This window comes from Falco rusticolus, chromosome 1 (genome assembly GCF_015220075.1).
Source record: "Falco rusticolus isolate bFalRus1 chromosome 1, bFalRus1.pri, whole genome shotgun sequence".
Lineage (NCBI taxonomy): Eukaryota > Metazoa > Chordata > Aves > Falconiformes > Falconidae > Falco > Falco rusticolus.
This window is the reverse complement of record NC_051187.1, coordinates 50,798,969-50,811,087: the sequence shown is the minus strand read 5'-3', so window position 1 is coordinate 50,811,087 and position 12,119 is coordinate 50,798,969. Positions and strand designations below refer to the sequence as shown.

The 12,119-nt window shown below is 51.1% G+C and overlaps 1 protein-coding gene across 2 annotated transcripts in view; it reads left to right on the top strand.

Moving 5' to 3' along the window:
- The window catches only part of MFHAS1 (malignant fibrous histiocytoma amplified sequence 1), a 36,238-nt gene extending 25,544 nt beyond the window's left edge, over window positions 1-10,694 (top strand). Inside the window, exons 2-4 of one of the 2 annotated variants that reach the window (XR_005102955.1) lie at window positions 4,948-5,074; window positions 6,573-7,001; window positions 8,498-10,694. Coding sequence is in view for 1 of the 2 variants with exons in the window: in XM_037378934.1 (XP_037234831.1) it covers window positions 4,948-5,074; window positions 6,573-6,576 (131 nt within the window). In the remaining variant the exon portion in view is untranslated. Of the gene's footprint in view, window positions 1-4,947; window positions 5,075-6,572; window positions 7,003-8,497 lie in introns of those variants that run through there. The other variant, XM_037378934.1, reaches the window with a different exon arrangement.
- Window positions 10,695-12,119: the final 1,425 nt, after the last annotated feature.

Sequence of the window (12,119 nt, the reverse complement as noted above, 5' to 3'; positions counted from 1 at the left end):
TTGGGAGCTCTGAGAGAAAGGAGATGGCATGGCAGGCTGGAGCAGAGTCTCTCACCCCTGTGCCCTTGCTGCTTATTGTTGACACATGCACAGGGAACCTTGTGCCGCTTAGCACCGCTGTGGCAGTGGGAACTGTGTGAAGGCAAATGGTCCGGGTGGGATTTTCCTCCTTGCATGCAAACCCCTTCTCTCTGTTAGGCAGCCAGGTAGGCTTACAGCTGGCCTTGTCTGGCTGCCAGAGTGGAGTAATCGAACACTCCAGCAAGTACTTGCTTTTCTTGCTGTCAGCCTCCCTCCTAGCTCTCTGATTTGTCATGAGTATCTGGCATTTCATGGGTATTTCCTAAAGGCCAGTGAAGTGTGCTTTGCAGCATGCCTGGGTCTGATCACTGGCATGGGTTCCAAGGGAGGCATCCCTCCCCAAATCAATGCAAAGAAATAACATGAATAACTGTACCTGACCAAAAAGTGTACACTGGTGCTTTTTCTGTGTTCCTGGGCATGTATGGCAGTAGAAATGTCTTCCTTGTGCACTGAGTGTCGATACATGGTTGAGCTCAATCTGGCACATGCAGTTATCCTCACAGGCTGCAGGTGTTGGCCTGGCCCAGGAACCCAGCACAAGTGGCTCAGAGCTGGTCATGCCTGTGTCTGTTCTGGGATAAAACAGTGGCAGTGAAGACGATCTTGCTGACATAGAAATACTTGCTTTGGGTGAGGTGGCTAGGACTGAGAGGAAACAGGCCTTTCTGGTAGAGCTTTGGGCATTGCTGAAGGTTTGTTCCTACCTTTACCTGTGACTGACTGTGTGTGTAGCAGGTTTCTTTTAAATGGTGTGGGGCAGCATGACTGGCTCATCCCATCTGCCTGGAGGAGTTTACAAACCGGCTTAATGCTGCAGCCAAAACCGACCATGGTAGTTTCATGACAGGGTCTCTGTTTGTGTCTCAGCCTTAGATTGCTGTACAGCACATTTTTCCCAGTTGTGGAGACCCGTTTCTGTGTCAAAATGCCAGGATGGTGGCCATGGGACAGATGCAACTTCTTTGCATCATTTGTGCCATTGTAAATGGAGAGGCAGCAAAGAAGCATCTTCTGTCTTGTTTGCAGGTGCTTTTAACCAGACTTGGTGGGCGCCTGTCTGCTGTCAGCTGCACTGGGACTTAGACACATCTAAAAATCAGGCCTTGGTCAGCAGGTACCCAGCATTAAAGTGCTTTTGCAATAGGGCTCATGTGTCTAAATCAGCTGAATTATCTTAGTGATGCTCATTTGTCTCGTGGAAGATGGGATTGTACTTCAAAAACTGTGTTAGTCTTTAGCCTTAAGACAAAGTAGTTGGAGTTTTGGTTAAAACCTTAGTGGCTTCGGTGGAAGTTAGCGTCAAAACCAAGGCCACGTCAAGACTAAGCTTTGTGGTTTGTGTGTGTGCTATTGCAGGGCAAGCTTTCAGAGGGGGCAGGCAGAACTGAGGTTTCCAGGAAAATTTGTGACATGCTTATGAAGGAATGTGCAATCAAAATACAGACTGGCTGGTCTGTACGTAGGGGCAGAACAAGCACTGCAGATAGGGGCAGCTCCAGCTACATTTAAACTTAACAGTTAAACCAAGGAAACACCACTGCACGCCAGGCACTTGGCTTTTTTGTTTTGCATGAGTGCAATACTTCATTTGATCTCTTTCCCACCCTGCCGCAGCCTTGAAGACTTTTATTTCTGATCTCTTGCAGTTTGGATAATTTCTGAATAGAAACATGAGATTCTGGGGGGGGGGAGTTGCGTCCAAGCAGTGTCTCAATTCTAGTTTGTTACAGCTCTGAAAAATGCGTGTTGCAGTGAGATTTGTACAGGCTTGTATTTAGCAGTCATGTGAAGCATGGTTTAGATAGTTACGCCTGGTTTAGTACTGTGATGAGTTTGTGCAGCAAAGATGAGCCGTTTGCAAAGACAAGGGGACAAGGATGCTATGGTGGGAAGGCAGCAGGACACCCCTTAGGTGAGAGCGGGAGGAATAGGAAGGATGCCCAGGTGACCTTCTGGCCACTTGGTGTGTGATGTATCTCATGCAGTAACTGAGTAACTCTGAGAAAATTCTTTCTTCTGGGGAGCAGCCTGTATGTCAGCAGGACATGGGAATAGGGCTGGAGAAGGTGTGGATGGGGCTGGGGACAGAGTGAGGTGACCTTTAGCCCAGAGGCAGCCCTGAGGGGAGGGTAAAGCCATAAAGAAAAGGAGCCTTGACTGAAGAGCTGTGGGAAGGGGTTTGCCTGCAAATCAGGCATCTGTTTTATCCTGCAGCAATCTCCTCTGTTTTAGAAATCTCCATCTAAGGATTCCTGAAGTGGAGAGATGGAAATGGGGATGAAGGCTCAGGCAGACAGACCAGTCTTACTGTGCTCCTCTGGTTTAAGATCTAATGGATATTAGCCCTGTTGTTAAAGCGCATAATGGTGCACTGATTTTATGACTCATCTTTCAGAACCAGTGTTTTCAGTAATTTTAGCAATACCACAGTTTGGAAGTCAGCCTGGGGTTTGAAACCTGGGAATCATGGTGACACGGAGCCCTGTGGCATACGTGCTTGATGGGATGCTATGCTGCTTTCAGTGTGTGACAGCTCACGTAATTGAGGATGCTGCCTTGCAGATATAACTTTGAATTGCAAATACCATCACGATTCTTCTGTTTTGGGAGACATGTCTGTGTGGCTTAAAAGCTGCTCTGCCACTTCAGGTTTGAGTGTGGGTGTGAGACAAGGGTAAATATTCAAATTGAATGTGAATTCAAATTGTGAACCATGGGGGCAAACTGGAATTACGAGCCCCTGAGAGTGGAGTATTTTTGCAGAGGAACTGTGTGTATATGTGTATGTTCCCTGCTAAGCCCTCACCTCTGCTTTCATGATACCAAATGATGTGTTCTTGCTTTGGAAAAAACAAGGGGGTTTAGACCTGCTTTTTCATGAAAGTGAGAAAACAGCATGGGGAGGAGAGGAAGGAAGAGGCATGTAGCAGGCTTCAGGTATGGTGGAATTGACTGTTGTGCCATTGCTACACAGGTTGGGCAGTAGTTCTGCAAAGCATGGTTTCTTTTCCAGTTTTCCTGGGGTGTCTGGCCATCGCAGCTAGGCACAGGGAAACATTTTTCTGATGTTCTTTATTGTAACAGCAGAGGAAGTTATTGCAAGTGTATTTCAAATAAGGGAGTCCAAGGAGTGTCTGTCTTGAGTGTTTTAGTGGAAGTGGGAACAGCTCACCGTGGCTGCTTGATTGATGGGTACAGAGAATTTTGTGTGGACCTGTGACAGCAGCCTCCTTACAGGCAGCCTGCCTCTGTAGAAGAAGTCACTGATCTAGCTGGCACAAGCCAGTTGTGGCCTGGTGCCTCTGCCTCAGGTAGGTCTGTTCAGCACCAATGTGGGCTTGCTCAGCAGAAGAATTGAACCCCTGCTGCGCATGGATGCTGCCATCCCATACTGCCTTTGAGAGCAGAGCCTGCCTGCCAGCCTGTTAGCAAGAGGTGCTTCTGGTGCTCTTGGGTGTCTAAGCTGTGGCTGGACTACGCTGAGGAGATGGCATGCTGATGGCTGGGGAATCTGTCCTCCTGGAGCCAGTCATGTGTGGAGCAGAGCCAGGAGGAAACTTGTCTTGCTCTGAGCAAGCTGCTGGGGAAGCGTTCCTCAGAGCTGGGCACATCTCGGCACCTGGCTTTCCCCCCTCACTGTGCTGACCTGCATCTTGCCCTGGACTACATGCTGCAAGGGTGCCAGCAGCGGGGAGCTGCCAACTTGGCATTTGAACAGTGGAGCTGACGTAACTCATTTAGCAGAGGGATACCATGCAGTGTGAGAGCCCCACGCTGCTACTGACTCAGTGCAGAGCTGGTATTGCCTCCGTTAGGGAAGAGCTAACGGCTGGGAGTTGTGATCTGCATGCTCAGCAGAGTGCAGTGTGGCCCAGAGCCCTGACAGGACACTGCAGCGGTCCCCATGGCGGCTGTGGCAAGTACACCCAGGGAGAGGGGCATTAGGGAATCCTCTTTCAGTATTTCTGCCTGCTTCTAAATATCGTCTGGCAGCTGGGAGAGGCACCCCACAGTTGACCAACCATCACAGAACAGCTGGGTTTCTGCAGCTCCTGGGCAGCTCCAGCTTAGAAATTGCAGTACTGGAGCAACAGCTAGACAGCTGCAATGGTCAGGGTTGCTCAGGGAAAGAACAGGAGGTGACATACATGTTCAGGAAAGGTCAAGCACACTTACCTGGTTGGTTTGAGGGCCCCCCCTAGAATTTCTTAGAGGAGAAACACTGAAGTGATGCAAATATCATATCTGTGGCAGTTCTTTCAAACCGTCTTTCTGGTTCATACTAAAGGTGGTGGTCTTGGCAGGGTCCTTGTAGCATCATTCTGCTTGAACTGAAAGACAGCTGCTTTTTTGGGTAGCTTTGTGGGTGTGGATGGCTGTAGTATGCAGATGTGAATAATAAGGCTTGTATCTGTAGCTTTCTCTGTCTGCCAATTTCCTGCTGATGCTACAGGTCAGCTTCCTCTCTTTCATGAAGATTGAAGGTAAACTTCTGGATCCCATCTGCCTCCAAAGCCTAATTAAGAAACCTGCAGCTCATTAGGCTCCGTCTAGAGGCTGTGAGTCCCTAAGGAGCCTTCAAGTCTGTGTGCAGTGATTCAAAGCAGGGACAGGAAAGATGGCAGATGTTACATTTGTGTGGAGCAGCACGTCTTCAAGCTGTATTCACCAGGATGTTCACCATGGTTACAGGAATAAGACCTGCTTGGGTTGCAGGACCAGTAAGCCCTCTTACAGTGCTCACTTGCATCGGTCATGGATGTTTACTTGGTGACGGGGAGTGGAAAGGCATGCTAAAAGAAAAAATTGCAAAAACTGCCTTGCTAATGCTTCAATGTTTTAATTGTTTTCCTTTATTCACAGGAGAACTGCTGAGTCAGCCGAGACCAGAGGGACTGACGGAGATCATCTGTCCCAAGAATGGCAGCGAGCGAGTTAATGTTGCCTTGGTTTACCCCCCAACTCCTACTGTGATCAGCCCTTGTTCCAAGTGAGACCTGAAAGTAGACCCCCATTCCCCTGTCCGTAGACATCAGAAAGCCTACGTAAAACATGCCCTGACTAAGCATTTTTTCTGGAAGGTAGCAGCCCCACAGCCTGGATACTGTTCTAATTATTTGTGGGTATAGGCAGCCCACTCTAAGGATAAGAGGTACAGTAAAAAGGGTTGAAGTGTTCCCTGATCTGTGTTGTGGCAGATGCAAGACATATAGTGGGCAGGACAGATCAGGAGATAATAGAATCATGGGCAGGTTTAGGTAGCACAGGACCTCAGGAGGTCTCTGTTCACCCCCTGCTCCAAGCAGAGCCACCCTTACAGCTGAGTCAGGTTGCTTGGGACTTTGTATAGGCGAGGGTTGATGACTGCCAAGGATGGAGGTGCCACCACCTCTCTGAACTCTAGAGTTACACTGTTCTCCTGGGACAGAACTTCTTTCCTTCTGTCCCATCTGAGTCTCCCTTATTGCAGCTTGGCTTTCATTGCCATGAAGATGCACTGCTGGCTTGTGTTCAACATGTTCTCCACCAGATCCCAAGCCAACTGGGCCCCAGGCTACGGTGGTGCATGGGGTTGTCCTGTTCCAGGTGTAGGGCTATGCACTTGTCCTTGTTGAATTTCACAACACTATTGTTGACCCAATCCTCTAACTTGGTGAGGTCCCTCTGGACAGAAGCCCTGCACCCTGCACTCGTGTATCCGTAGCCTATATGTCCTTCACTCCACAGAGTGGGGATGTGCTTGGAGAACATAGCTCTGTTGTGGTGGGAACAAATGTGGGACAACACTCACAAGAACAGCCTTGGCTTTTTGATGCATAGGTTTTCTTGCAGAACAGAAATGCAGCTGTGGTCTGCTCTCCTTGGAGCGGCGCAAGGGAATTTGGCAGGGAGCTTAGAGGAGCAGGCCAAATATATTGCCTGCTGCCTCTGCTGTGCTGCGTGTGAATGCCTGTTACTTTCACTTCAGTATCTGAAAGTAGGTTTGGATGCTGTTCTCCCTGTTCAGTGCCCTTCCACCCCAAAATACACTCATCCTGCTGGAGAATAGCTTTGGTGATGGGTGGCTGTTGACCTGTGTGTGAAATTGAAGTGCCCACCTGGGGCAGCAAACAAGGTAGCCGCCCTGATACTGAGCCACAGGTCACCACTGTCTTCATTTGGTCCTCCTCTGTGTGTACTTGGCACAGTACATTTCTAACCTGAGGCTGCAATTTTTGTTGTACTGTACTGTCCAGCTGTGCCTGTGCACTTGTCCTCATGTCCTCCAGCATACCTTCTACAACATCTGACAGCTGAGTCCCAGTTTCACAGTCACTCTGCTGGCAGGGAACTTGGGTTCTTAAAAAGGCCTGTGTTACATTTAAAAGACCCCACCCTCCTTATTTAGAAACCTAGAGAAAATTGTGTGTCTTAGGTCATTCATTACAAGCACTGTGAACCCTGCTGCTTATGTGACATGACTTTTTCTTTATCCTTTCCTCTTCTAGATAAATCGTCAGTGCTGGTGCCAAAGGTTTTCCACCGGGCAGAACATGGCTGATGCTCTGCAGTGCTCCCATCTCTCCAGTCGTGGAGTTGCATGCTGACAGGATTCGATGAGACTATGGACTCTGAAACGCTGTGGGGCGGGGGCAGCTCCCAGGTGGGGCCTCACGGCTGGAGTGGATGTGGTCACCTGGAGGTTGGGGACGACAACAAGGCATGAAGCAAAATGATTGCTGCAGGTGGCAGGGCACTGGCCAGAGGGAAAGCACTGGGGATAGGATTCTGTGGACCCATTGATCACTTGTTGAAAACCCATTTGGATCTCATGATGAATGTAAAAATGTTCTTGGTACCATTTAATTCAGACCTGCTTGGAGGAAAGTCTCTTGAAATGAGCTGTAGCGGGATTCCCTGGATTTGTTCCTGGACAAGTGAGTTTTGTGGCAGTTGGCCAAGGCTTTGTTGGGGAGGGGGTTGATGCTGTGAAGCCTTTAAAATTGCTCCATTGTAAAACAGTTTGCTGTGTCCCACACAGCAGGCTTGGGCAGTGGCTGGCAGAGTGGGAGGAGCAGGCTGGGAAATGTTTCCTGCCTTGTGTGTTCAATTGCCCTGTGCCATGAAGTGGTAAGAATGTGCTGTAGTCACGCAGGGATGGGAGAAGGGCAGTCAGTGCGGCCCCAGCGCTGGCCATTTCTTCCCTATGGTCTGCCATGTCTGCATGCTGCGGAGTTGCCATTGCAGTACTCTACGTGCACTGCAGCCGCTAGAGCAGTAGAAATCTAGATCTGGGTCTTCCTCCTAGCAAAGCCACTCATCCTCGTGCAGAGATCTAGTGGAACAGTGTGTGGATGTGTTGTACAAACTGCCCTGATCCCCTTGGGCTCACCCTGGCAGCCATGCTTCATGAGTAGCCATTCTCCCTGGGCCAGATGTCAGGAAGGGCAGGTCGAGCACTGGCACCACAGTGCTGGTTTCAGTCCTGACTAGGTGGTTTTGAGGACTTCTAAGGTGCTGCTGTCAGTTTGTGCCCTGCAGCTGAGCCCTGATAACTGGGCTGTATGAGTCCTGCTCCATGCAATACTAGATTTTGTTTAAATCAAATAGGAGACTGGCATTTCCAGAGCCAGGATCCCAGGGTGGAGGTCTGTGAGAGAGGGCCTTAGAATGCTTAAATTAACGTAACTCTCTTAACCCTTCTGGCTGTGATGGCAGACATGGGATGGGTGATACTGGTCGGCAGGCTGTCTCCACCGGGATGCAGGCTGGCCAGGCCTGCAACTAGTGCAAGACAGTGATGTGCATCCTACTGGGACCTGATGCTGTTGTATGGGTGACGGTTCCCCTGGCTTCTGGGCCTTCAAATACCAGCCTTGTGTACAGGGCTGCAAATATCCCATTGGCAGGAACTTGACACTGGGAAATGCAGGGCAGAATCCACTCTAGCAGGAGATTGTGGAGGCCAGGTGGAAGAAATTAAGCCACTGTGTCTCACTTCACGGGGGGGAGAGCTGCCAAATAAAAGCTGGCAGCTCAGTCAGCTCTGCATTTCTTCAGGGTATCATTCCAGCTGGGCAGAGAGCATGGCTCAGATTTCATGTGTTGACCTGTCATCTCTGGCAGTGGGCATTTGAACCTTTCATATGTCAGTGAGAAGCATAATTGATTGTGCTTCTGGGTCGCTGTAGATAAATTGGGGACTAGAAATTGCCTATGGTGGCTGGAAGGAGTGAAAGGGCGGTGAGATTTTTGAGTGGTGTCAGGAGTAGCGCTGGGAAACTCCCTTGTCCTGAGTCTTGCTGCCCATGAGTCATGAAGGGCCCTGATACAGTCAGAACTTGTGTTAGAGCATTCCCTACTGTCACCTCCCATGCTGGGCGGCCTTCTCTCTTTGCTGCTACTCACCTCTCTCTTTTTCCATTCTCCATAGGAAGAAACTAGCAATTTGTTGCTGTGACGTTGCGTGGAAACTACATTGTAAAGAAACCACAAACTGGAATCCTTTTCCAGCCTAAGGCCTGTTTCCCAGTGCACCCATCTGGTCTGGGATGCATGAGCATTGAAGGAGTGAGAGGACAGAGAAGATGTCTTACAGCCTGCTCCTTGGGACCGCAGCCCTCCTGCTGGGGCATGTCACCTCAGCGCGTACCTGGCCTTTGCAGGCACTCGGTCTGCTCTGTGCACTGAAGCCGTAATGCTGGGAGTGTGGCAGTATGGAGATCAATCTAGTTGGGTCTATTTAATATGAAATGGTGGTCACTCATCCGCCCACTGTTTAGTAACTGGTGTAACTGTGTTTTCATCTGTATTTTTTTAATATGCAAAAGCCATTTAATTTTCTATGCAGTTCAGAAACATCTCCTCTTTGCAACTGCCAGGTGGGAGATCTGTGCAGGAGAACCAAGCCAAGTGGCTGATAGTCCTTTTGATTTTGCTGTCGCTCTCTTTTAAGGATGCATCCTGGAATCCTCTGCACACAGTGTCCCTTTGCTGAGCTCCTGCCTCTTAGACCCCATTTAATATCCCTGAGCCCCAGGGATGAGGGCCTTGTATTTTTGAAGGATATGTAATTTTTCATGAGTCAAGCCACAAGGAAAGAGGGCTTGAAGGCAGTGCCCTAAGAGCAGAGGTAGCTGAGTTCAGAGCATGTATTATATTCCTGTTCTTTTCCCTGCTTGGAGAGTTACTGAACTGTTAGAAATGACTAAGACCTCTGCAGAGCACCCTGCAACCTTTACTTGAAAGTGTGTTATGAAGAGGGCAGAGAGGACTGGGGCATCGGTTGTCTCCCTGTGGAGCTGACAGTGCATTTAACCCCTTTGGAACAGGAGGAGAATCTCCTGGTACTACATGCCTACTTCACACAAGAGGACTGTGCTGGTTTTGCTCATTGGTTTGCAGACCCCTTACTTGTTGACCAGTTGATTTCCTGCTGAAACAGGTGCAGACAGGTTTGGAAGCAGAGCTGGCAAGTTGCTGTGCACTGCAGGACTTTCAGCAGCTGGAACATGTCCTGGAATACCTTGTATTATGCTCTGAAGCAAAGCCTGGGATTCAAACCTGCATCCGTCCAAGTGAAACTCCCAGGAGAGCAGCTTTGCCTTCTGCTGGGTCTGTGTAACGTGACAAATTGCACGTCCCTAAGCAGCACACAAATCTGTTGAGGTAGAGGGAGACCGATGGGTGATGCTAGCTCATCCTGGGGCTTGCAGGGGTACTTGGAGGCCTCTGGCAACTGCAGAGGCTCCTGGGTGATGGGACATCTCTGCTTTAACTGTGCCAAAGGCAGAAAGCTCAGAGAAGTAAGATTGTTTCCAGCCTGCCACAAGGCCAGGATGCATTTGACTAGTCTTTTGTGGCAATGCTGTTCTTTCTGCATTGTCTCTGCTCTGAGCTTGGGGAATTCAGCTTTAAAGTTAAACAGTAATAGAGGCCAGACTGGGATTTAACCTGCCTTGTGGCCTCTCGAGTCAGATGGAAGAGGCTGGGGGCTGCAGAAGCACGGGTCATTTCCCTTGCAGCATCCCCCATGCTACAGTTCCATGGTGGCTGTGGAAACTCAGTAGCGTATTTGGGTGCTGCTTTCCCAGGAACCCAAGACACGCTTGGCTGTGCTGTAGTACCAGAGCTTACATGGGGTCCATGTTCTCTTCCCTTTGTACCTCTGAGGTAGTTGAAGTTTGTCAGAGCAGTAGGGGCTCCTCACTGTGAGGAGACATTTATGGTTGCGTTAAAGGGAACTGCAAATGGTATTTAAGAGCTCACTAAGTGAGGTGAAAACCCACCGGCTCACTCCTGCAGAGCCAGATCCTGGAGCTCAGCTCCTCCTGCACCCTTTGGATGGGATCTTGGGCTGGCGTCCTTGGAATGGCAGTGCGGGGAGGTGGAGATGCTGCACTGCAGTAAGCACAAGAAGAGGCTAGCAAGTGGGCCTCAGTGTAGCACCCATCACGCACTTCATGGCTCAGTTCATGGACTGTAATTGCAGGTATTCATATAATCTACATCACTGGGCAGGACTCTGCGCACACACACATGCATGCCCAGACGTACGCGCACCACACCCACACTTGCCCACACATCCTCGCCAAAACAACTGAAAATAAAAGTGATCTCGATCTCAAGGAGAGGCCTGGCTGTTTGATTTGTTTTTCCTCTTCCAGTGCCTCCTTGGGACCTGCCTCTGGAAGGGGCTGCGCTTAACCATAGATCCGGGGTTTTCTAAATCCAGGAGCCAGAGTTTTTAGGAGCAGTTAGCAGATGACTCACAAAATGGTCAAGATTTGGCATTGAGTGAATCTGAGTGTGCAGCCCCTTGTTTGCACCAATATCTGTGAACCATTGCCCAATCCAGTAAGACAGATGATTTCTGGGGAACAGCATTTTCCCTACTGTGTTTAGGGTGTTTTGTGGGTTTGTGAGGCCAGCTCAGTGGTTCTTACTGGTACCATGTTTGCTTTCTTGTCAAGCTTGGTTCCCTGTGAACTCTGCTCAAGCGCCATGTTGTTCACAGGAGAGTGCAGTCAGGCAGATGGCCCTCTGCATGCCAACATGGGTGTTAGTGCCAGGAGGGTGAACTAAAAGTAGGGAGCAAGTCCCCTTCCACACAGCCCTGAGTAGCTGTGTAACCCCATTTCCATCACCACTCTTGTCTGGAGGAGCAGACAAGACAGACCCCCGTGGCAGCCCCGCTGAGCACAGCGATTGTGCTGTGCTCAATTCCTAGGAGAAGGAATGGCAGCATCTGCAACAAGACGGGAGGCAAGGCTGAGTGCAGGTGGCTGGGCCCTGGCCACGGCAGGGCAGTCGAGAAGATGCCAGGCTGTTACGTGGCTGGCCGATGTGGAGGTGTTGGGGTGGTTGCATCAGTCAGGTGGGTGCCATGTATGTGTTGGCCTCCATCACTGAGGGACAGAAGGGAAATTTCTGAGGATGTGCCTGGACTGTGCGCCAGGGCTTTGGGAAGCACCAGCAGAAAATTAACTGGCCCCGGATGGACAGAGGCCCTCCTCGCTTTAGCCTGTGCCTGCTGGCTGAGGAGACCCGCAGGGCTCACAGGTGTCTGGGGGCATCCAGCCCTCCCCGCCTGGGTGCCGCACTAAGGGATCAGGGAAGGGTGTGGGGGGGCAGCTTCCCGGGGCAGGGAGGGACAGGCGGCTGCATGGCCCCAGCTGGCTCGGGTGGGCTGCATGGCCCCGGTGGGCTGCATGGTCCGGCCGGCTGCAGGGCCCCGGAGGGCTGCAGGGCCCCGGAAGGCTGCAGGGGCCCGGAAGGCTGCAGGGGCCCGGAGGGCTGCAGGGGCCCGGCCCCCGCCTGCCCCCGCGGGGCCGTGCGTAGGGAGCCCTGCGCGCTCAGCCTTCTCCCACAAGGTGGCTGCCCGGTGCGGTTCCCACATAACGCGGCCAGAGCTTCCAGAGCGCTGCCGTGACCCGGCGGGAGGCTGCAAGCCCCGGCGGGAAGGGGCAGGACCGGGCCCCGGGGCTGCCGTGAGCCCGCCGGCACGGGCAGGGGCGAGGCGGCGCGGGCACCTGCAGCATCGCCATACCCCGCGG